This window comes from Juglans microcarpa x Juglans regia, chromosome 1D (genome assembly GCF_004785595.1).
Source record: "Juglans microcarpa x Juglans regia isolate MS1-56 chromosome 1D, Jm3101_v1.0, whole genome shotgun sequence".
Lineage (NCBI taxonomy): Eukaryota > Viridiplantae > Streptophyta > Magnoliopsida > Fagales > Juglandaceae > Juglans > Juglans microcarpa x Juglans regia.
The window spans coordinates 8,029,224-8,054,025 of record NC_054594.1 but is presented as its reverse complement, the minus strand read 5'-3'; the positions used below and the strand labels follow the sequence as shown (position 1 = coordinate 8,054,025).

The 24,802-nt window shown below is 35.8% G+C and overlaps 1 protein-coding gene and 1 long non-coding RNA gene across 2 annotated transcripts in view; both read right to left on the bottom strand.

Moving 5' to 3' along the window:
* LOC121268452 (U-box domain-containing protein 33-like) overlaps positions 1–24,577 on the bottom strand; it is a 28,169-nt gene extending 3,592 nt beyond the window's left edge. Inside the window, 5 exon segments of the mRNA XM_041172744.1 lie at positions 21,163–21,213; positions 22,003–22,107; positions 23,383–23,504; positions 23,805–23,929; positions 24,242–24,577. Coding sequence (XP_041028678.1) covers positions 21,163–21,213; positions 22,003–22,107; positions 23,383–23,504; positions 23,805–23,929; positions 24,242–24,443 — 605 coding nt within the window. The 5' untranslated portion in view covers positions 24,444–24,577.
* Positions 7,492–11,309, bottom strand: LOC121268474. The gene is made up of 3 exons (XR_005941165.1): positions 11,093–11,309; positions 10,871–10,932; positions 7,492–7,512 (listed from the first exon to the last, which is right to left on the bottom strand). It is a non-coding gene; the product is annotated as an uncharacterized LOC121268474 (long non-coding RNA).
* Positions 24,578–24,802: the final 225 nt, after the last annotated feature.

Below are 24,802 nucleotides of genomic sequence, written 5' to 3'. Positions count from 1 at the left end.
GCAAACACAGTGGAAAAGTGCGCACTATCGGAGGGAAGGAAAGATTTTTTCAAGGCATATCGCATTGGGACTACGACATTGGTTGCTCATTGACGGGCCAATGCTATTGGACACTACTTGGAAATCACTGATTATGGTGATAGAGGACGTCGAGGACTAATAGTGATACCGGAAGGGATGGAAGGCAAGGGTTGGAAAAGCATTTCTAAGGAGATAAAACATGCTTTGTCCATTTCATTAGCATATAAGGTCCCTATGGTGACTCGGGGAGATGGCAAGGGGAAGGAGATGGGAAGATAGACCAAAACGTACGCAAAGGTGGCTATGGGCGGTGGTGAAGGAAGAAGGGTGGCGGTACATGGTACAAGTCAAAGCTTGGCGCTACAACAAGGAGAAAAGGACAAAAAGAAATGGTAGACGGGGAGTGTACAACCAGAGAGATATTGTCGTTGTGCTATACATGAAAGAGGTGGTGGAGGCTTGTCTGATGTCTGCCTAGTCGAAAGTGAGGAGCAGAGGGTACTATTTGGAAGGAGAAAATCACGGTTGTGAAAGGGGAGATAAGTTTACTAAAGAAGGCTGTAGAAGATTTGATAAGTAGAGTGGACAAGGGCTTGAATTCTGATTTGGGCCTAGGCTTAGGCCAAGGTGCTAAAAACAAAGATGGGTTTGGGTTAAGGACTGATACAGGAAAGCCAAACTTGGCTTGGGCTTGGGTTGTACAGGCCTATCTTGCTCACCCAAAACGGGATGGTGCCTGAAATGGATTGGGCTTATGCCCAATCAGGCCCAAAGGGCTTCCCAATTTGAAGTGGGATCTTCATCCACTTTTGGGCCCACGACGCCGTCGGCACTGCGAATAGAGATGTCGTTGACCACCTTGTCGGTGAGGTCTGGGGGAGTTTGCTGCAATGTCTATGTTGGAGACCTAAAGCTGAGACTGACGAATGTGGAAGGGCACTGGGAGACACGGTAAGGCACGACGATTCATTGGGAGGGCCGATGCTTTGTTGGCTGTCGCAGATCATGCTGGTGACCTTTGGGCTACATTCTAGCACCATGACAGCGAGACGGACACACTCGATGGAAATAGAGATTATTCCTTAGTGTTTGGAGGATGTGAGGGTTGCAATGTCGTCAAGAGATTAGAAATAAAGGGAGACATAACAAAAAGGGTGCTGGAGAGGGCTGAGTAGGAGAAAGGGTCACAAAGGTCTACTCTGGCGCCAAAAAAATAATTTAAAGTGTTTGCTATTTGGAGGGTCAAGTGTAAAATTGTTCCCAAAAAGCAATCAGCGAAGGAGTTAATCAAGCTAATTAAGCTGGTATGGATAAGATGCCCTTTGCAGATAAACTGTATGAAACACGTACAGTACACAAGTGCTCGTTCGCACACATATTTTGCTTTTCTAGACTTGAGGTCCATCATGTTTCTGCAATGTCAACCAATACAAAATCAATCATTTCAAAGGTGATTGGATTTTAACTAATTCCCTAATAAATTTCATTCCATTTAAAAATTAATAATATTAATCCAAAGCCAAAAAAAACATGTGAAATTGGCACTTTTCAGTTCATGATTTATTTATCTATTGATTACTACTTTAAATAGTTGTTTTAAGTTTTAAGCATTACTTTACAATTAATTACTAAATTCTGACAGTACTGTATATATATATATATATATATATATATATACCAATAATAAGTAATTACTTATAATTTGAATATCATTCATGAAATGATTCCTAAAAAACAATAAAAAATAGGGCGACCCATTAATATTATAAGTAGCTAGCTAGGGACCTACTCAATTGCACTGACATACCATTCTACTGTACCTGAACGTTGCTGATTTCACTCCTAAAATCTTTGCTTATAATTTTATAAATACTTGTTCTTGATCTTCGGTTGTCTCATCAATATATATATAAAATTCTTGTGAAAACGAGGAAAAAGACAGTAAATGAATCACAATTAATTGTGGGCATCATCATACACCATCACCATCAGATCATATCTATCCACAGTGCATATAATATATATATATATATATATATATGTATATACACGTGACATACACCAAGAAAATGAACATGAGGCCGTATGATAAGGTGATTGTTTTCAGCCAAGCCAGCGCATGTTGGATAGCAAACACAATGGAAAAGTGCGCACTATCGGAGGGAAGGAAAGATTTTTTCAAGGCATATCGCATTGGGACTACGACATTGGTTGCTCATTGACGGGCCAATGCTATTGGACACTACTTGGAAATCACTGATTATGGTGATAGAGGACGTCGAGGACTAATAGTGATACCGGAAGGGATGAAAGGCAAGGGTTGGAAAAGCATTTCTAAGGAGATAAAACATGCTTTGTCCCTTTCATTAGCATATAAGGTCCCTATGGTGACTCGGGGAGATGGCAAGGGGAAGGAGATGGGAAGATAGACCAAAACGTACGCAAAGGTGGCTATGGGCGGTGGTGAAGGAAGAAGGGTGGCGGTACATGGTACAAGTCAAAGCTTGGCGCTACAACAAGGAGAAAATGACAAAAAGAAATGGTAGACGGGGAGTGTACAACCAGAGAGATATTGTCGTTGTGCTATACATGAAAGAGGTGGTGGAGGCTTGTCTGATGTCTGCCTAGTCGAAAGTGAGGAGCAGAGGGTACTATTTGGAAGGAGAAAATCACGGTTGTGAAAGGGGAGATACGTTTACTAAAGAAGGCTGTAGAAGATTTGATAAGTAGAGTGGACAAGGGCTTGAATTCTGATTTGGGCCTAGGCTTAGGCCAAGGTGCTAAAAACAAAGATGGGTTTGGGTTAAGGACTGATACAGGAAAGCCAAACTTGGCTTGGGCTTGGGTTGTACAGGCCTATCTTGCTCACCCAAAACGGGATGGTGCCTGAAATGGATTGGGCTTATGCCCAATCAGGCCCAAAGGGCTTCCCAATTTGAAGTGGGATCTTCATCCACTTTTGGGCCCACGACGCCGCCGGCACTGCGAATAGAGATGTCGTTGACCACCTTGTCGGTGAGGTCTGGGGGAGTTTGCTGCAATGTCTATGTTGGAGACCTAGAGCTGAGAATGACGAATGTGGAAGGGCACTGGGAGACACGGTAAGGCACGACGATTCATTGGGAGGGCCGATGCTTTGTTGGCTGTCGCAGATCATGCTGGTGACCTTTGGGCTACATTCTAGCACCATGACAGCGAGAGGGACACACTCGATGGAAATAGAGATTACTCCTTAGTGTTTGGAGGATGTGAGGGTTGCAATGTCGTCAAGAGATTAGAAATAAAGGGAGACATAACAAAAAGGGTGCTGGAGAGGGCTGAGTAGGAGAAAGGGTCACAAAGGTCTACTCTGGCGCCAAAAAAATAATTTAAAGTGTTTGCTATTTGGAGGGTCAAGTGTAAAATTGTTCCCAAAAAGCAATCAGCGAAGGAGTTAATCAAGCTAATTAAGCTGGTATGGATAAGATGCCCTTTGCAGATAAACTGTATGAAACACGTACAGTACACAAGTGCTCGTTCGCACACATATTTTGCTTTTCTAGACTTGAGGTCCATCATGTTTCTGCAATGTCAACCAATACAAAATCAATCATTTCAAAGGTGATTGGATTTTAACTAATTTCCTAATAAATTTCAATCCATTTAAAAATTAATAATATTAATCCAAAGCCAGAAAAAACATGTGAAATTGGCACTTTTCAGTTCATGATTTATTTATCTATTGATTACTACTTTAAATAGTTGTTTTAAGTTTTAAGCATTACTTTACAATTAATTACTAAATTCTGACAGTACTCTATATATATATATATATATATATATATATATACCAATAATAAGTAATTACTTATAATTTGAATATCATTCATGAAATGATTCCTAAAAAACCATAAAAAATAGGGCGACCCATTAATATTATAAGTAGCTAGCTAGGGACCTACTCAATTGCACTGACATACCATTCTACTGTACCTGAACGTTGCTGATTTCACTCCTAAAATCTTTGCTTATAATTTTATAAATACTTGTTCTTGATCTTCGGCTGTCTCATCAATATATATATAAAATTCTTGTGAAAACGAGGAAAAAGACAGTAAATGAATCACAATTAATTGTGGGCATCATCATACACCATCACCATCAGATCATATCTATCCACAGTGCATATAATATATATATATAGATGTATATACACGTGACATACACCAAGAAAATGAACATGAGGCCGTATGATATTGAAAAATTTGTTATGCAAGTTGTACCTTTTGTAGTGTCTTTCGGCAGCTGCTCCCATGACAAGCCTCCTGACTCCATACTGAGTGATCAGTTTCACAATCCCCTCTTCAATAGTACTTTCCGTTTCAGTTTGTAGTCTTTCAGCCCGTACCTAGATTTAAAAACCGCAATGCCAATTGTATTTGAAAAACTTAGCCAATTTTTCCGAATCCAAGATCTCAAAATGAATTCTTTGGATTAATTAGTTGGCAAAAGCTTTCAAATTTGAGTTTTCATGACTTCAAACAGCTTGTTCCTCACTTCTTCTTGTCGATCGACTTTAGTGAACGTGTGGTATGCGTAAAAAGTGAAGATCTTGCTTTGCAATTGTGAGTTCCATTCCACGTACAATTGGAATGTGAAAAGAATTTAGTAAATTAAAGAGAAAGATCGAAGAAGGATTTGTACGTACCCCCATTTTGCCACAAAAATGATCATATTTATGGAGGATCTCGTGCATATTTAGTCTCTCTTTGTCCTGGGATTCTCTTACCAATGCTTCGTTCACGTACTCTGCTGGAGTTTCCGCAGGACCCACTGCAAAAGCAATAAAAAAAAACTCTAGTGCCGACAATTTCTCAATTTTCCAAAATTTATTTTCAATGGGATCATCAACAGTGAATGATCTATGGAAATGCAACGTGCAATTCGTATATATATAGTAACCATAATCAAAACACAGAATAATTAATAATCAACGTCACTCCATACATTCATCACGAAGACATGCATATATGGGAGATGGGATTGTTTCATATCATCATTTTATGCAAGTACGTCGTACGCCTATCATGGATGTACGTACATATATATAGATGTACATTAATTAATTCGTGAATAGTTGGCTTACGAGTATGTCGGATCAGATTTGGAGGGTGATGAACGTGAAGGATACAAATCTTCCTTCCTCCAGAGTTATGGAACGCCCACAAAAGAATCGATTTGCCCTCCTCCACATCTTTTCCCACTGCTGCGCATATCGTATTCTCACTGATCAATTCGTGTGCCGGCACCGAATCCTCCAAAGCCTTCTCCGGCCTGCTGCTTCCCATGCTTCCGGCCCGGAAACCTGGAAAGTAGAAGTACTAGAAACTAGCTACAAGCCAAGACAGGATCAAGAGGTACGTACGGGAAAAGTCTGTCCTAAAGAAAGCAAAAGGAAAAAAGCCCTATTCCGAGGCAGTACTAGTAGAGTTGCTCCGGCCCCTTGTGTACGTTGTAGAAACTGTTTGATCTGAACTTCCGATCCACAACCTCTCGCTCTTGATCATCTTTCTTAATTCAAAAATTCCACTTACAACCGGTTTGGGGAACCGGTTGCGGAACCGTGTCCTACGTGGCGGTAACGGCGTTGTTTGCAACTTGAGGATGGGAATTTGTTTTCCTGCCTAATTAGAATTTTCACATTTCACATTCCCATCCTCCCGCTCGATTTCTTCCCTCTTCCCCATTCCCATCCTCCCCAATCCCATCGCATCGTCTTCCTCTGCACTGGTTCGGTCAGCATCGAAACTAGTAAGCCGGCACCCTCTTCTCCCCATTCCCATCCACCAGTTCCACGAACCCACTTCGTCTTCTCCAACAGAGCCACGAAGCCAGTTCGTCTTCTCCACCATATCAGCAATCCGAAGCCCTACGGAGCAGGTAGGCACTTCTACTCCTCTACTCCTCGAACCCAACACACACAAACCCTGCTATCTCAGGGTCTTACCACATATTTGAACCCAGGAAGCGCTGTCGTTTTCGAACACCAGATCTGAAATGTGAAGCCCGCAGAGCATTGAATCCCTAACCCTAACCCTAACCCGTAACCCTAACCCGTAACACTAACCCTAACCCGTAACCCTAACCCGTAACACTAACCCCAAATAATTTGGCATAATCATCAATCAGGCCGATTTTCAAAATTAGTTTAGTTCTCTGATTGTTATATTTTCTTTTCTATTTTTGAGGTCCGATTAAGAACTTCACTTTAAATCCCTGTGAAGAATCATAAGAAAAATTAGAAGTAGTGGATTGACTTTGTTGGACTTTTTATTTGTATATCAGTTTTTGCGTTACTTTAGTGTTCACTCTGTTGCAAGTATTAATCTCATAGTGCTCGAGAGGCAAGTAATCTTATTCAAGAAGAGGTAGTACTCATATATATACTTATTTAAAAAAAAAAATTATTTGCAAGTCTGTTTATTCACAAACGTTTTAGTAACTTTATATAATGGGTGATCACATCATCCATGATAATTGATGTTTTATCTACCAACTTATAAATAGTACTAGAATATGGGCATTTCACTCAAACTCTTCATCGGCATCTACCAATATTATTCTCTTTCCTTTTCTTTTTTTTTTTTTTTAATTCCATTAGGCTTAAACCCTCTTCAACTTTTTAATATCTTTACCTAGCTGTCATGTGACTTACTTCAACCCTAAATGATTAACCTGATCCCACCCTAAGTTAAGCAAACTTTCAACTAAAGTTTGAGTACTCCTAGTACTATGCATGCACTTGGTTTCAGCCTCAGCATATATAAAGCATGAAAATAACTTGGAAAACGAAAAAAAATTGCATTATTTGACGTCCTTGCAGCCTGCCCCATTTTAGACAAAGTACTTGTGTGCAAGTGTCGAACACTTTCTTTAAAAAAAAAAAATAGGTAAATGTAGGATTCCCATGGAAAAAATGTATTTTTTTAGCAATGAATCACATTCTTTTTCATAAAACTTTGAGATTTGAGTTTTGAATTTTAGCATAAATATAAACTTATGAACTTCATAATATTTAAAAAAATGTGTTTAATATTTATAATTCTTAAGAGGTAGAGATGTGTTATATAACATTTTACAATAATTGGTAAGGGGGAGGGGGGTTTTCTAAATTTTTGGAGGTGGATATTTTCTCTACCAATTGTGGAATTGGGTTCAAGATCCTTAGATATTGTAGACAACACCCTAGCCCTAAAATATTTATGGGTTGGATTAGGGTTGACTAATAGGTTTGGATCGGGTTGAACTAATAGTATCATGTATTAAATATTTTTGGTTTGGATCGGGTTGAACTAATATGACATCTTCATTCTCTCTTTATGTGCATATCCCTTATTAAATATTTCTAGCGCATTCTTGAATTTATAGCTGTCCTTAGTTTTTTATGAAAATCAAGTGCCTTATCTTCATTGCCCCAAACTTCTATGGGAGAACAACATTCAAAACACGCACCTTTATTTTTAATAAAATTCAGAATACAGACCTTGATGTGCACTTGAGTGACTCAATCAATATGGTGATCCTAAATATTGTGAAGTCATTATAATTTCTATCAATAAACCCCACTAAGACTTCTAAAAATGGGTATAGACTTTGTTGGACTTTTTTGTCTGTGTTTGTTGGGGGGGGGGGGGGGGGGGGATCTCATAATGGTGATTTAGTTTTTAAGTTCCTAAGTAAGTTCATTTTAGTTCCGTATCCCACTCTTGTTTCTTCGACGCTTCTTTAATGATGGCCTGACTTCACTCAGTTTCAATGATAAATGACTTTGTTTGTTTGTGTAGTTAATAATAATTTGTGAAGAAGTATGTTTTCCTTGTTTTGGCTGTATTTATCTTCATTTGTTTTTTATCCTGATATGCTAGTGTACTGCAGAACAAATATGTTTAGAGAAAATGAAAGAAAAAACGCCCTAACGTATTATTTTAGGGCTAGGTTATTGGCTTTGCTTATCAATTTTAAATATGCATTGACTAATACAAGGGATCCATGGCTTGGTTTTTTAGAATCACGCATGGCATCATCCCAATAATGATGATGTCATAATTAACTTGGGAGTTTATACTGTGTGCAGGGAGATGTGATGTGTGAATTCTTTGTATGGGCGGATATATTTCAGTTGCTAGAGGAGAACATTTTATCAAGAGAGAATAAGGTTTCGAAGACGTGAGATGATGTATTAAAGCGCGAGTATGCCGTTCGCAAAAGGGAAGATAAAGTGAGAGAGATGGTGAAGAATCTAAGAAAGGAAAAGCGAAAGTTATTGTGTTTGTATTGAGTTGTCACCTTTGTAATAATATTCGCTTGGTTCGGATAAATTTCATGTAAAAAGTCCTTTTGTTGGATTAGATCATTAATCCATGTAGAGGTTCATTTTGGCTGGTTTATATAACTAGGTATTTGGGTTTGTTTTTTGTTTTGCTCATCTTGTGAACTTGTTTTGTAAATAATTTGTGAAACCTGTGTAAAAATGGGACGTTATTGTTAGTTTGTAAATTATTTGTGAAACCTGTTTTCTTTTACTGTTATTTTTCGTTTATTGTTAGTTTTGAAAAATCAAAGCCATGTACAAGCTGAATATATGGAGTACTGTGACAAACTATCTCTTTGTGTTTACTGTCTACGTAGTAATGAAATCTCTGGAGTAATTTCCCATGTAACGTACAGGTGCATAGACGTAAAACCAACTGTAATTTCCCATGTAATTTCCCATGTAATGTCCCATTACAAATCAAAGCCAAAAATAAAACCAACTGCATTCATACATAGATGTCCTGGAGAAGTTCTTCACACTATATGAACCTACAGTTCTAAGATTGCATAAGTCAGTATACATTTTAAGATAGATCAAATACATAGCCATAATTCTTGAAGGGAAAAAAACTGCTTGGTAGGCATCAGAATACAAGCCATGACTCCCAGCTGTATGCTACTTTGGCTCATCAAGGACTCAAAACTCCTTGGGTTTAGGTGACTGCTTCCAGTCTTCATGCTTACTTATCTGTCAACACAATCAATAAAAACTTATCTGTCAACACAATCAATAAAAGCTACCTCAAATACCGAACAAACCACTAAATAACCAAACAATATATGCCATCAATAAAATCAATATAGGCAACTTTATTGGTGGTAAAATTATTGCTGCTTTCAAACATTGAGATTGTTTAATTCCCATTTACCCAGAATATTATCCAACCAACCACAATATTTATATAGATAGATATATATACGTTATGGGTAGCTGCCATTTACCAAGAATATTATCCAACCAACAACAATATATATATATATATATATATATATATATATATATATCCACGTTATGGGTAGCTGCCATTTATTTATCTTTTTACATGTAGTAGTTGGTGCATGCAGAAGTACCATGCAGAATATAAACAACTACTGCACATTAAACCAAAACAAACTTGACACTGAAATTTAAAAGATTATCCGACTTGGCCTGATAGAGTGAAGCGAGAGACCAAATATGCAACTTCCAATGCTTGTGAATTAGACCTAAATCAGGATGGTAGCGATTCAATCTACATATAAGTCTTCTCAGCAAACAAGAATTAGTCATTAAATCAAAAAATATACATACCCACGATGATCATATCATTGTCGTGGTTGTGATCCATCAAATCTAAATTGCATTTGTAAAAAATATTAACTCATATTAATGTACTGTCGACTAATATGATCATTAAAATACCGTTATAGTTTCGATCCACTTACGCTTTCTTGACTTTGAGACACTGACTCTGTTCATTTATTTATCCACCCATTAGTTTGGCAAAAATAAACTATCCAATTAATTACTACAAAGCAATAAATGCACGGCTTGAATTAAAGGCCAAATGCACTTACCTGTGACTTCACCTTTTGTATAAGTTCTGTTTTTTGCTTCTCCAACTGCCTGCCGTAGCTACTGAGTTTCACAATCGTTTCCTTCAAATCTCTTATTTCTAAATCTTTCTTTCTGCAGGCAACTACTTTATCTCGTACCAAGCACCTTGGAAAGGAAGGGAAAGAAAAGGTTTAGCTAAAATAAGGAGTTTTATTGTTAAACAATACCAACCTTAAACTCTAAGTAAGAAATGGAAAACTTTTTGACTCCAACTAAAGAGTTCCTACCTAGAGGAGGATGCTAAATTTAGAGGTATAGCTAGCTGGTCCTAATGGCCGACTGATACCATGATAAAGCTATAAAAACAGAGTTCTTGGTTCAGAGAACTGGAGCTAGTGGTGCATTGCAATCACATGTTTTTATAAGCATTGCAACCACTTTTTGCAACTATATTTGATTTGTCAGCAATATTAGAATCAAGTGTTGAGTTTAACATCTTTTTACTTTCCAAATAATGAAAATACAAGTCAACTAATTTTTTGAAGTAAGACGAGAGTGTTCTGCTCTAGCATTGGTTGCTAATATTTCTTTCACGCACCTTATCAAACAGGTAAAATGCAAGAGCTCGGGTACAAGCTCCAACATTACAACAAGCAAGTATATAAGGCGGTTCGAAATCAGGTTGGATAGGCAACATAAACTTCACTTCGCATTGCATACATTGAGGTTGGAACGAAGCCTGAAGTGGTTTGTTTTGGAAAATACTCACGACTTCACGTGATTTTATGAACTCTCTAGGTTTAGGTGCGTATCCAAATAATTCTGCAGGACCATTTGTAACCCTTGTCCCTTGTGTCAAATACTGGCATTTATTTTTTGGGTTATCGAGATTGCATTAAACGTATAAAACAGATACAAAAGGAGTGTGTCAAGCTTCAACAAACATTATCTTCGACGAACACGAAGAAGTAAAAACAAACAATGCAGTGCAAAAAAGAAAATCCAAGTCTGAGAAATAAACACTCTTCCCGAGCATTTGAACTAAATCCTGGTAAAGTGATGCATACACTTCTGAAAGCTTTTCCACCTGGAAATTATGTAGGAACAATTTCCTTACCTTTTCTATTTGGCATTGATTTTAAGCGGAGGAGAGAGTAATCCATAAAGTTTCATGAACGTAACTTTGCTCACCTCCTCACTCAGTGACCAGTGTGCTTTCGGAGCCGTAAAGAAGGCGACGAGGGCGAGACCAGTCTGGTCCACGGTGGCGACCACGAACTCTTGGTTCAGAGAAAACAAATCGGAGGTTCACTTTTTGTTTTTGCTTTCCCTCCACTTCTCCAGCATATTTCACTCACTCGGTTTGAGTTTTTTTTTTTTTTTTTTAATAAATTAGCAGCTGACGGGTTTCTGCCCGGCGGTTGCATACAGAAGAACTATTCTTAATTTACAGGTACTTATTCGCCAATTAGTAAACAATATCATCTGATGTCACTTTCTGAGAAGACCAGAATATCTCTAAGAATCTTTGAAACTTTCTGAGAAGACCAGAATATCTCTAAGAATCTTTGAAAAAATGGAAAAGTTCTTGGTAAGAAGGTTCTGGGAAGTTTCTGATTTCTATTTTGTTTGATTCTGTGAATTAAAGCGATTGCTTGGCATTGACCAGCTGGCAGACCATGGGTTCCTTGTATATAGCTGATAAAGTTGAAAAATTAATTTGATATATGTTTAGGAAAAGATGGTACTGCACATTAATTAATTATATATCTTTTTTTTACATTTTTTTAATGTTCTTTTAAATAAAGTGTAGTTATATATAAATTTAAAATAAAATAATAAAAAGAATAAACTGTTTTAAACCCTGCAAAAGAATTAATTTATAACCACAGATCTTTAACTCCGTCGACAAATGAAAAGTCCATGAAAAAATGATCATACAACTACTCTAACTTCTAGCACCGGCGTGACTCTCCAACAAAAGTATTTGGAATGAACGTATTAATCTCTGATTTCCTCTTTTGGACCTTTCCCAACATCCAACTACTTAAATTAATTTTCTTGTCACTATCACACATGAGTACAATATCATCATGGGCAGAGTAGTACTATTCTACATATTTTAAATGAAAGAACATCCATTGAATCATGAGGTCCCATGAGTACCATACAAATTAAGGTTAATTATAAATAAAATAATAAGCATTTCACAGCCACCGCCATAACGTAATTAGGGGATTAAATTAACCGTTCAATTCCAAAGATTAATTATATATATATTGACCAACAAAAACAAACCGATCAGTACCATATATCTTATATGTATATATATGTTCCCAACCTAATAAACACGTGGTACGTATTAATCATTAATATATCCTAAATTCGAATTATAATTGACGGCGTCAATTTTCTTAACCGTAAAAACGACTTTTTCTTATAGTTTAAAATCCTTAATTAATTGTACATCCAATATCATTTAATTATTACGTACGGTCATCGTCAAGATCGATGCATGAACGAATTTTTAGGCGTACTGTAAGATTTGAATCCCTCTCTTTTATATATCACAAGAAGTTTTCCGATCGGGATTTGTTGACAATTGTCATTAATAATGGAAATTTTCTTATTTCTGATTAAACGCAGCTGTAGGCATATATGCACGTTAATCCTAAGATAGAAAAACCTTATCATGTTGCCACTTGATAAATTAAAGTCTAGCTCAATAGTGTACTGTTCCTGATGATGAAGCATGACTACTGCACTGCACATGTCACTACAAGAAATTTGATTTTTAGAGACAAAATTTGTTAGGGACGAATGAAATTTCATCTCTAAAAGTTATTTTTGGAAACAAAATTTACATTTCGTCTCCAAAAATGTCTGAGCTACTAAATTCGTTTGAATGTAAAAATATCCATTCCAACAAGAAATTTTGTGACGAACAAAATCGTCTAAAAAAAAAAAAACCATTCAAACGGAACAAAATAGATTCGACTATGGAATTAATGTCTGTTCCAATAGCATATAATCTGTTCGAATAATAATATTGACAGAAAATTAATTTATTTTTTTCGGAAAAATTTGTTTGAACGGAAATTTTTCAATTAATTTTTTTATTAGTATGGATTTCTGAATATATTTTTTCCATTAAAGTAATAAATATTTTTTTCTATTACTTTATTATCATTTTCAAAATATAAAAATGTGTATATATTATATATTATGATTTCCAGTGAGTTAAAATATTTATAAATTCATAAATTAATTTTATGTAATTAACTTCAAAACTTTGTAGTGATTTCTTTTATGTTAAATTTATATACTACATTACACAACCTGATAGGGCAAAAATCTATCACTTTAGTAGGCTTTTTAAGCTTAGGAATAAGGGTTATATAGGTCATATTAATAGAGGTTAGAGAAGTACATTCAGAAATTTTAGCACCATATTACACACCTTAGCTCTAATAGTTTTCTAATGGATTTGGAAAAAAAGAGGCAGAATAACCATCCGGGCTTGTGATTTATAAGGAGACATTTGAAAAAGAGCCTGCTTAACATCATTATATGTGAAAGGCTTAAGCAAAATAGAATTCATATAAGCTATCACCATCTCTTCCAAAATTGATAAACAAGTAGAAGCACCCTCAAGATTTGATGAAGTAAAATGAGTAGAGAAATATTGAGTAAAAACAGCTTTGATGTCATTATCATCTTGCAAAAGCCTCCCAGATTCTGATTCAATTTCCTTTATAAAGTTAATACTTCTCCTCTGGTTCATACATGAAGGATAAAACTTGGTGTTTCTATCACCAAACCTAAGCCAATTAACCTTAGCCCTATGCTTTCACCTACTATCATCCTTCTCCAATAATAGATTCCTCACTACCGGCAATACCTTCAATTAATTCCAATATACCTTAGTACATACATTCTGTAGAGCCTCCATCCTTGCATCTATTTTCTGCAGGTCTTTCCTTTAATTAATCATTCTATTTTTACTCCACCTATTTTTACTCCACCCTTGCAAAGCTACTCAACAATTTTGTAATGAATTATTAAGTCTGCTAAATTATCACGAGATGAAATACCAATATTCCAACCACGTTTAATAACTTCCTTACAATCAACATCCATATTCCAACTAGCTTCAAATCTTCATAGTTTCCTTTGAAAAGAAGAAGCATGAACATAAACTGAAAAGTAACATAAAATAGGAGCATGATTTGAACAAGAGTTTGGCAGAATTTGTGCAGGAGTTCTTCCAAATAAGTTAAGCCACTCATTATTAGCAAGACTTCTATCCAGCCTCTCTAATGTAAAATTATCATCCATTCTATTATTGCACCATGTAAATCTAGAGCCCTTATAACCCATATCACACAAACCACTATCAAATAAAGAATGCTGAAACTGTTTCATAAATCTTCTGGCTCCACCTTTCTTATTAGAGAATTACAAGATTTTGTTAAAATCACCCATGACAATCCAAGGGGAAGAAATATCTTGACTTAAAAATCTTAGTAAGTCCCAACCCTCCATTCTATTACTAGTAATTGGATAACCATAAAAACCAGCAAAAAACCAACTGGGGCTATTGTTGTGATGTGCAACTCGAACATGAATATGTCGTAAAGAATAATTAATAAAACTAACATCAAGATTATCATCCCAAAAAAATGCTAAACCACCACCAATTCCCACATTGTCAATACTTTCTTGCATCATAAATAACTCCACAGCGAAAGTAGATTTGTGGTTACAGTTCATATTGAAAGGGAATCCATATGGAATTTCCTTGTATGATCACAATTATTCATTGAGATAAATGTTGGGTTACAACTAAAAGAACTTTAACCTGTAGATACTTACCCTAGCTAGTACCACTTTCATCGACATCAACCGGTTGAATAATCCCAGCCATAGAGCCAATTTGTTCCCCAACAGTTTGATTAATACAACCCAGAGGTAAATCGTGAAGTTGAATAAAAAAAAGAAACCAAGATAAAGTCGTCATCTTTTGGAGAAGTAAGACCTTCAAAAGTGTGAATACTAAATAAAATTCTGTCAAACAGCCATGGATAGCCCAGTTAAAACCTTATCACGATCAGTAACATTAGCAAATTCAATAAGGAAGAGATTGGATTCAATAACAGTAAAAGACACATCATCTGAGAGTCGCCACACTTTGCACATAGTGGTCTGGATGATATTCTTATGCATAATTTTATCACTGAATAATTTACCAAGCAGACAATAGTGACTTTTATACAAAGTATCCGCAATCGCCTCTTCTGGAATAACTAGGCCACTTCGTTCCTCCTTCGTCAAAGACAAATTGCAACACAAGTAGGATAAATCATTAGCCATTAGAAGAACATTTGTCGTTTATCCAAACTTAATCCAGAAAAAAACTTGCCCAAAAGCATACAATAACCCTCACGACAGTGAAAGAGAGAGAGAGAGCTCTTGGCAAAGAGTTCCTCTCACCTTAGAGACCCAAAATAAACGGTTTCCAAAAGTAATTGCTTCCTAAATCGCTGGAGCAAAAGAAAGTTGTAGTGAACATGGCATATATTATATCGATATCCCAATCATCTTATGCTAAGTTTAAGCAATAAAGAAGTTATTTTTTTTTTAAAATTTAGATCTTCTAAAGTTTTGATTCAAAATATGACATAGAAATGAAAGAGATAGATATATAAAGTGGATTCAACAATACTTATTGAGTAGTTAATATTGGCATAAAATTTCACTAAGACAACCATAATGCTCTCATTTTAGATCGTAGAATTCTAGTAGAAATTTTAAGCAATCCAAATTTGTTTTAGAAGGAATACTTGTGAGAATGAATTTGCAAATCAAAGCCCCAAATAAAAAAAAAATGTCAAATCATAGAAAGAGTCATTTCCAGGCCCCTATGGCTATTCGGACCTCGATCGGCATGGTTTGGAGCTTCCGGTAGCGGTCCAAGGCGGCTATACGGTGTTCGTACATATATCTATAGCAGTGAATATGAAATAAATGCAAGAAAAATAAATGGAGAAAGAGACACACAGATTTATGTGGTTCGGCTTTGAGCCTACGTCCACGGGTCGTTTGAAGAGAAAATTCACTATAATATGAGTACTTTACAGTCTCTCATGTTCTCTCATTTCTTACTGTATAATGGAAGCTAAAGATTTATTTGCTGGATGAGACTTTCTCACTGGAGCTCTCCTTGTGAGATTGAAGGAGGTGTTGAAGAAGTCGAAGAAGAAGCCCTGGCATCGTCTGGCCTCCCTTTTATCTGATCGATCCCTCCTTCTGCGTACCCCTCAGTAGTGGTGAGGGATGACAACATTTTTCCTCGCCAGTTTGACCTCCTCTATTTTCTCCACTTTCTCATTTTTGTTTTCCTTTCCATCTCTTCCTCCTTTTCCTCTAACAGCTTCTTTTCCCTTATCCTCTCATTGTCTCCCATTTCTCTCTCTTGTTGTTGTCTTTTAAAAGGGGCCATTTGATGAGCTGTGTTTGTGATATTTTATCCCCTTTAGAGAAATTACAAAATGAGGATGAAACTACTACAAACTTTAAATGAGCACACACTTTAGGCTTTGGAGATTGAGAATGAAAATGGTTGGGTTTTGATGATTTAGAGTGAAAAATGGTGGAAAAGCTGGGTTTTGTGATAGTGTATCAGAAAACTTGAATTATACTCATGACAACGTACTCGATCTATAAATCTTTTTTTGTTAGGGTTACTTCTAAATCAAATTGAAAAGTTAAAGGCCTGTTTGGAACTTGGATTGAATTGAGATCAACTCAGTTCAGTATAATTTTAAGGTGAGTCTATAATCCAAACTTTCAATTCTCAAATCACTAAACTCATCTCAATTTAAAACTTCTTTACAGGTGGGACCTACAATTTTTTTTAACTCAATACCTCTTTACAGGCGAGACCCACAACCTTTTTTAACTTTTCATAAATATATCTAAACTCATCTTAATATCCAAGCACATTTAAACTCATCTTAGGTGAGGCCCACAAAACTCACTCCATCATCTCAACTCAATATTATTCATAAAGAACTCAATTCATCTCAACATTCAAACATATCTAAATCTCACAATATTATCCATCATTAGGAGTTGGATTCCTAAGAGTTTTTATCGAATTTTAAAATCTAGAATAGGAAAAAGACTAACGTATGAGGTGGACTTTACAATATTTATGATATAGCTACCTGAATAAGTTTCTAGAGCAGCAACGAATAGATAATAAATACTATAAAGTCTTCTTCATATATATATCTCTCTCATTTTAAATCTTAGAGTTTGATCATTGAAGATCTTTATTCTTATCGTTACTTCTTAGTTACAATATAAATATCATGGTTCAAATAGCTTTCTACTAAGGGAAAAAAAAAAAAAAAAAAAAGACACCCAGAAGGATCCACGGTCGTGGCTCCTTAATTAGGTGGCCCTCGAAGCCACCATTTTCTCTCTTAAGGCCCACTTTTTCGAGTAAAGGGTAACTCTTTTATTTTTATTACAAATGAGGATAGCACCGACCACTTTTACTACCAATCCAATTCAGGCCCAAGGTTGGCAACCCACTTTTTTTAAATTTTTTGAGGTATGGTGATTATCTCATATAAGGGAAAAACCAAAAAAAAAAAAAAAAAAAAAAAAAAAAAAGCTTGTTACAAGCGTCTGGTGAAAACGGCGTGTAAATGAGGCTGACATGGAAACTACTCATTCCAAACCCTTTGAATTCGAAATACTACCGAGCTGTGAGAGAGAGCTGATGAGAGAGAAACCGAGCTGATGAGAGAGAGACGACCCGAACGACCCAAGGAGCGAGAGATAGATATAGTTGATGAGAGAGAGAGCGCTGATGAGAGAGAGAGCTGATGAGAAAGAACATGTGCATTTAGAGAAAGGAAAAAAATAATAATATGCATCTGACATGGCATTGACGATTGTACGCCACTTGTATCTAATGATTAAATATAGAAGAACTGAAAAAAAAATGGTTTGGGATTGACTACCCGAATCGGGGTTTTGTGCATAAAGATTCCATTGACATGTAAAAAGTGGGCCTAATCCAATGTGATAATACCTCGAAGAAATTATTCCATCGAATGTATTCTCTTCTGGATCTAGGAGTAGCGACATGGACTAAATGTCCTGTCCAAGCCAAGAAACTTACTCCGAATAGTCCTGACAAATATGTGCTCGACAACTCAAAGTTCGGTTCGACTCGATTACAACTACTTGAGCTCCAAAACATAATTTCAACTTCAACCTGAACTAACTATAGCTGATACCAGCACTTCCATGTATCCCAACAGCATCACAAACACAGAGAACAGGGGCAAAAGCCAACAAACCAAGGTGCAACAAACAAAAGCAAGATGGAACAAATGATAGCACCATAGCTTAATTTCCAACCGCAAACAAATGATAATGTGATTGTGATAGGCAGCACCAAATCTACCTCTAAGAGAAACAATTTACATGACCTTTCACCAAACAACAACAACAACAAACAATCAATTCCGTAATATCACACAAAGCAAATTCACATGTTAAAAGCCAAGTGAGGAATAAGATAGTCGAAAAGAAGGTGAGTGGTACAATTCCTTCAACCAAAGCGCAGCCATGCCTCTAAAACCAACATATATAGCTACACAACCCTTGTATATATAGACGAAATAATAAACTACACAAAATAAATATACAAATATGAACTAAGTGTGATTGAAATATAAGGCCTATTTTTTTTTTATACTCAACAACAGTACTTTTACAAACATCGTACCCAAGTTGTGATCATCATCATCAAGATGAGGCCCTCGCTGATTCAAGCTTTCCCAAAACATCTGACCCAAGTTCTGGCCGGTTTTTTTGGTTCCTATCACAACACCACAATGCCAATTCAGCCAAGCTTTGTGCAACCACAATTGGCCAATCCCCAGCAGATGGATCCAAGACAGCTTGCAAACTCATGGTACCTAAGGCATATTTCACTTCATTTGCTATGGAGATGGCGGAACGATTCGTCAACAATTGTAGTAATATGATTCCAAACGAATAAACATCTGACTTCATAGTAAGCTTTCCTGTTTCAAGGAACTCAGGATCTACATAACCTAGGGTGCCCTTTGGGACAGTTATACGACATAGTGTTGTGTTGTTGTTTGAACATTGATCATGGCATAACACACGGCAAATCCCAAAGTCGCTAAGTTTTGAAACAAAGTTGGCATCAAGGAGGATATTGGAGGGTTTTAGATCACCATGTACGATGCTGTGAGGTTTACTGGAATGGAGATACACAAGGACAGAACACAACTCTTCAGCAATACAAATACGAGTTTTCCATAACAATGGAGGACTCTTGCCCCTACATTTGAGTCGATCTTCAAGGCTTCCATTGGGCAGATACTCATATATGAGTGCAAATTCTTCTGGGCAAGATCCAATAAGTTTCACAAGATTCGGATGACTTAGCCGACTCAATACACGAACCTAATCATACACAAAGAAGTGATAAGATCAATAGAATGTTTTCTAATAACTTATGCAAACTTTCTAATGCGCTAATCTAGAAAACCAACCAATCTTTCCCTACCATTGACATTTTATTCAAATGCTTTTAAAAGAATTACATACCTCCATTTGGAACTCTGAGGGCCTTGCCCGCAATCAGAACGTAAGTTCTGAGAATGTAGCCTCTTTATAGCAACCTCGATTTGGTGCAAATACCCTTTGTATATGTTTCCATATCCTCCTCCTCCAATTTTCAGGGATTCATGAAAGTTTTGAGTTGCTTTCTTAATCTCTGAGAGTGAGAACTCAGCAAACTGAGCATTATTCCAGCTTGAGCTTTCTCCTTGTTTATTTCTCAGCTCTTCAGCTTCTTTCACTGCGTTATCCCGTTCCATCTGCAACTCTACAATTTGATTCTTTAATGATGTTTCACGTTCTTGGAAAATCTTGAACTTTTCCATGAGTTGGTCTATCTGATTTTTCATCGTTTCAATTTCTCTCTCTTTTGCTTTCCCTTCCTCAATTTCTCTTCTGAGTATCAACTCTTCTTGGGCCTGTGATGGATTTTAGGCAATTTGCAGCTGATTTTAGAACTTTAGAAGTTATATAGGTAGAAGTTTTAAGAATTATTGTAACAATCAAGATGTGATAAATAACCAATTAAAGCTTTACCTTGCTCATAGCCTCACCAAGCTCTCTTGCTACTTTTTGCTGCAAGAGTGTCAATTTTTCCGCATATACCATCACTTGTTGTAGTTTCTCATAATGTGGATTATCTAAACTCTTGTCCTGCTAGGATCAATTCAGATGAATATTAACATCGTTTGTAGAAAAACTCATTTGATCTTTTATAAAGTTATAAAGAGTCATAACTCTTTTATTTTTTAATATTTTAAAATTTTAACTAATTTTAATGTTTAAAAAGTTACCTTATATTATTTATATTTTCGAATAGGATAGCTATTGGAATTTAACTATGCCTTCGGCCTCCTGTTAAAAAGTTGTGAACTTAATTTTTTTTTTTAAGTAGTGTAAATTCGTTTTACAACTACCAGTCTACTACATATATATTAGAGTAATGTTAGATACAAGTTTAGAGTGTGGAAGTTTCATGCATATATACCATTTAAAAAAAAAAACAAGAACCCACCATAAAAGAAGTATTTTCTGTTTTAATGAAATCTGCAGGAGACTTGCATATATACCTACCCTAGATCTGTACAAATCATTCTCCTATATATAACCACATAAATGATTTTTATTATGTTTTTGCACATACCGCAACACTTCGAGCTTCGTTAGAAGATGCAACGTCCACAACAGAAGAGCTGCCTGGTGAGAATGGAGAACTCTGCATGAACTCGAACCCCTCCCACATTGGAGTACTTGGTTTCAGTACTAATGGACTTAGAGTTAAATCAAGAACTCCTTTAGGAGAGTATGTTGAAGGACTTGAACCTGAAGGACTCCTTAATGATAACACATCCGATTCATGATCAGAAGTAGTACTATTGTGTTCTGCCTCAGACCTGCTCTTCAGGGATCTTGAAGGCTCTTTGGTGCCTCCTCGGAACATAGCATTGAAGAAACTCTTTACAATATTTCTATTGTCCCTTATATGATTTTGTGCAACAGATTGTGATCTGAACAAGTTTGAGCTTCCATTTTGAGCCACAATATTCATATTGTTCCCAGAAGGAACTGATCGTGATCTTAACATCATGAGGCTTGATTCTTCATTTTCTGTGTCTGTACGTGGTTTCCTGTATCGAATATAGTACTTGAATTAAACAATATTTAATTTCAAGCATTTCAAGCAATGTTAGTGTCCATAAATACATTTAGGGCAACATATATTGTTTTTGGAGTTTTGTGGATAGATAAATATTTGTATCCACTTTAATTAGCTGTGTTAATATCATTAATATTATTACGATATCATTATATTTAATACTTGCCTCTAAGTAGAAAGGTAATTTCTTTTTCTTTTTTAAAACGACATTTCACTTTCCTCTCTCCCATCTTTAAATTTTGTGATTTGGATCTTTTTCTTTTTTATTTTTCAATTTTTTTAAAAAAATTAAAGATAAAAAATATATTTTAAAAGCCTTATTTAAATGACAAATAACAGTACTGTCATTCAAATCTTCGCAATAATGTTGGATAGAATAAGTAAAAATAATTATCTAATACAATCTTGACTAATATTAAATCTCTTTAAATTTTGGATATTAAAATCTTTTGAAAGTTTGAGAGCATCCTTATCATGAAAGGAAAATATTCTAGCTATAAAGAAATTATATATATAAAAGTAATTTTATATATTGATATAGTTTGATGTGGTTTGTCATATGGTAAAATTATTTTTATTGTAAAGTGGATCTGACAGCTCATATGAAGCTATATCGGTTTGTGATATTATTTTTTATATAATTATTTTGTAACTGCAGCACTCATCTTATTAATTTAAAGTGTTTGCTTATTGGAGGGTCAAGTGTAAAATTGTTCCCAATTAAAAGCAATCAGCGAAGGAGTTAATCAAGCTAATTAACCTGGTATGGATAAGATGCCCTTTGCAGATAAACTGTATGAAACAGTACACAGGTGCTCGTTCGCACACATATTTTGCTTTTCTAGACTTGAGGTCCATCATGTTTCTGCAATGTCAACCGATACAAAATCAATCATTTCAAAGGTGATTGATTTTAACTAATTCCCTAATAAATTCCATTCCATTTAAAAATTAATAATATTAATCCAAAGCCAGAAAAAAACATATGAAATTGGCAGTTTTCAGTTCATGATTTATTTATCTATTGATTATTACTTTAAATATATAGTTGTTTTAATTTTTAAGCATTACATTAATTACAAATTACTAAATTCTGACACTGTATATGCCAAAAATAAGTAATTACTTATAATTTGAATATCATTCATGAAATGATTCCTAAAAAACCATAAAAAACAGGGCGACCCATTAATATTACAAATAGCTAGCTAGGGACCTACTCAATTGCACTGTTTTGAAACCTTAGCATGCAAACTCATCATGACATACCATTCTACTCTGAACGTTGTTGATTTCCCTCCTAAAATCTTTGCTTATAATTTTATAAATAGAGCCCAATTAATAAGCAGCTTGTAGTCAAATATTTAATTAGCAACTCTCTCTCTGAAGGAGTTGACAATAAAGGTGAATGATTTCTCACCAAAAAGGGTCCATCTATTTGGAATTTAGTTCTAGATTAGTGTTTAGACTATGTCGAAGACACATAGTGCAAGAACACCATGCATATTCTTAGCTAGTCCTTTTAGAGTACTGTTTTACTTGAGAAAATCATGTTTTCTCTACATGAAGTGTGTCTCACGCAAGTCTAGCGAACTCAAAGTCTCAAGTTTCACTCAACTAATGTATAGCGAACTTGTTCAAAGTTTGGCTATATTGTGAGGGTCTCACTTCTATCTCCGGAGTATCTAGCAAAATGAGGGTCTAGTGAATTTACAAGTCTTGTTTCATCATGTACTCTTGAAGTAGTACTAGACTGATGATCTAGTACCCAACTTTATAACAAGTCAATTGGATAATGAGATTGAATATGCATGCATGCCAACATAATATTTTTTAATTTAACAATTTATGTATTTACTTATTTGTTAGTTTTTTTTAGAAAATTTACTACCGAAGTACTTGTTCTTGATCTTCGGCTGTCTCATCAATATATATATAAAAATCTTGTGAAAACGAGGAAAAAGACAGTAAATGAATCACAATTAATTGTGGGCATCATCATACACCATCACCATCAGATCATATCTATCCACAGTGCATATAATATATATATATATATATGTATATATACACACGACATACACCAAGAAAATGAACATGAGGCCGTATGATATTGAAAAATTTGTTATGCAAGTTGTACCTTTTGTAGTGCGTTTTGGCAGCTGCTCCCATGAGAAGCCTCCTGACTCCATACTGAGTGATGAGTTTCACAATCCCCTCTTCAATAGTTTCCGTTTCAGTTTGTAGTCTTTCAGCCCGTACCTAGATTTAAAAACCGCAATGCCAATTGTATTTGAAAAACTTAGCCAATTTTTCCGAATCCAAGATCTCAAAATGAATTCTTTGGATTAATTAGTTGGCAAAAACTTTCAAATTTGAGTTTTCATGACTTCAAACAGCTTGTTCCTCACCTCTTCTTGTCGATCGACTTTAGTGAACGTGTGGTATGCGTAAAAAGTGAAGATCTTGCTTTGCAATTGTGAGTTCCATTCCACGTACAATTGGAATGTGAAAAGAATTTAGTAAATTAAAGAGAAAGATCGAAGAAGGATTTGTACGTACCCCCATTTTGCCACAAAAATGATCATATTTATGGAGGATCTCGTGCATATTTTGTCTCTCTTTGTCCTGGGATTCTCTTACCAATGCTTCGTTCACGTACTCTGCTGGAGTTTGCGCAGGACCCACTGCAAAAGCAATAAAAAAAAAAACTCTAGTGCCGACAATTTCTCAATTTTCCAAAATTTATTTTCAATGGGATCATCAACAGTGAATGATCTATGGAAATGCAACGTGCAATTCGTATATATATAGTAACCATAATCAAAACACAGAATAATTAATAATCAACGTCACTCCATACATTCATCACGAAGACATGCATATATGGGAGATGGGATTGTTTCATATCATCATTTTATGCAAGTACGTACGCCTATCATGGATTTACGTACATATATATAGATGTACATTAATTAATTCGTGAATAGTTGGCTTACGAGGATGTCGGATCAGATTTGGAGGGTGATGAACGTGAAGGATACAAATCTTCCTTCCTCCAGAGTTATGGAAAGCCCACAAAAGAATCGATTTGCCCTCCTCCACATCTTTTCCCACTGCTGCGCATATCGTATTCTCACTGATCAATTCGTGTGCCGGCACCGAATCCTCCAAAGCCTTCTCCGGCCTGCTGCTTCCCATGCTTCCGGCCCGGAAACCTAGAAAGTAGTAGTACTAGAAACTAGCTACAAGCCAAGACAGGAACAGGTACGTACGGGAAAAGTCTGTCCTAAAGAAAGCAAAAGGGAAAAACCCTATACCAAGGCAGTATTCGCCAATTAGTAAACAATATCATCTGATCTCACTTTCTGAGAGGATCAGAATATCTCTAAGAATCTTTGAAAAAATGGAGAAGTTCTTGTTAAGAATGGTTCTGGGAAGTTTCTGATTTTGTTTCTGTTTGATTCTGTGAATTAAAGGGATTGCTTGGCATTGACCAGCTGGCAGACTATGGGTTCCATGTATATAGCTGATAAAGTTGAAAATTTGATACATGTATA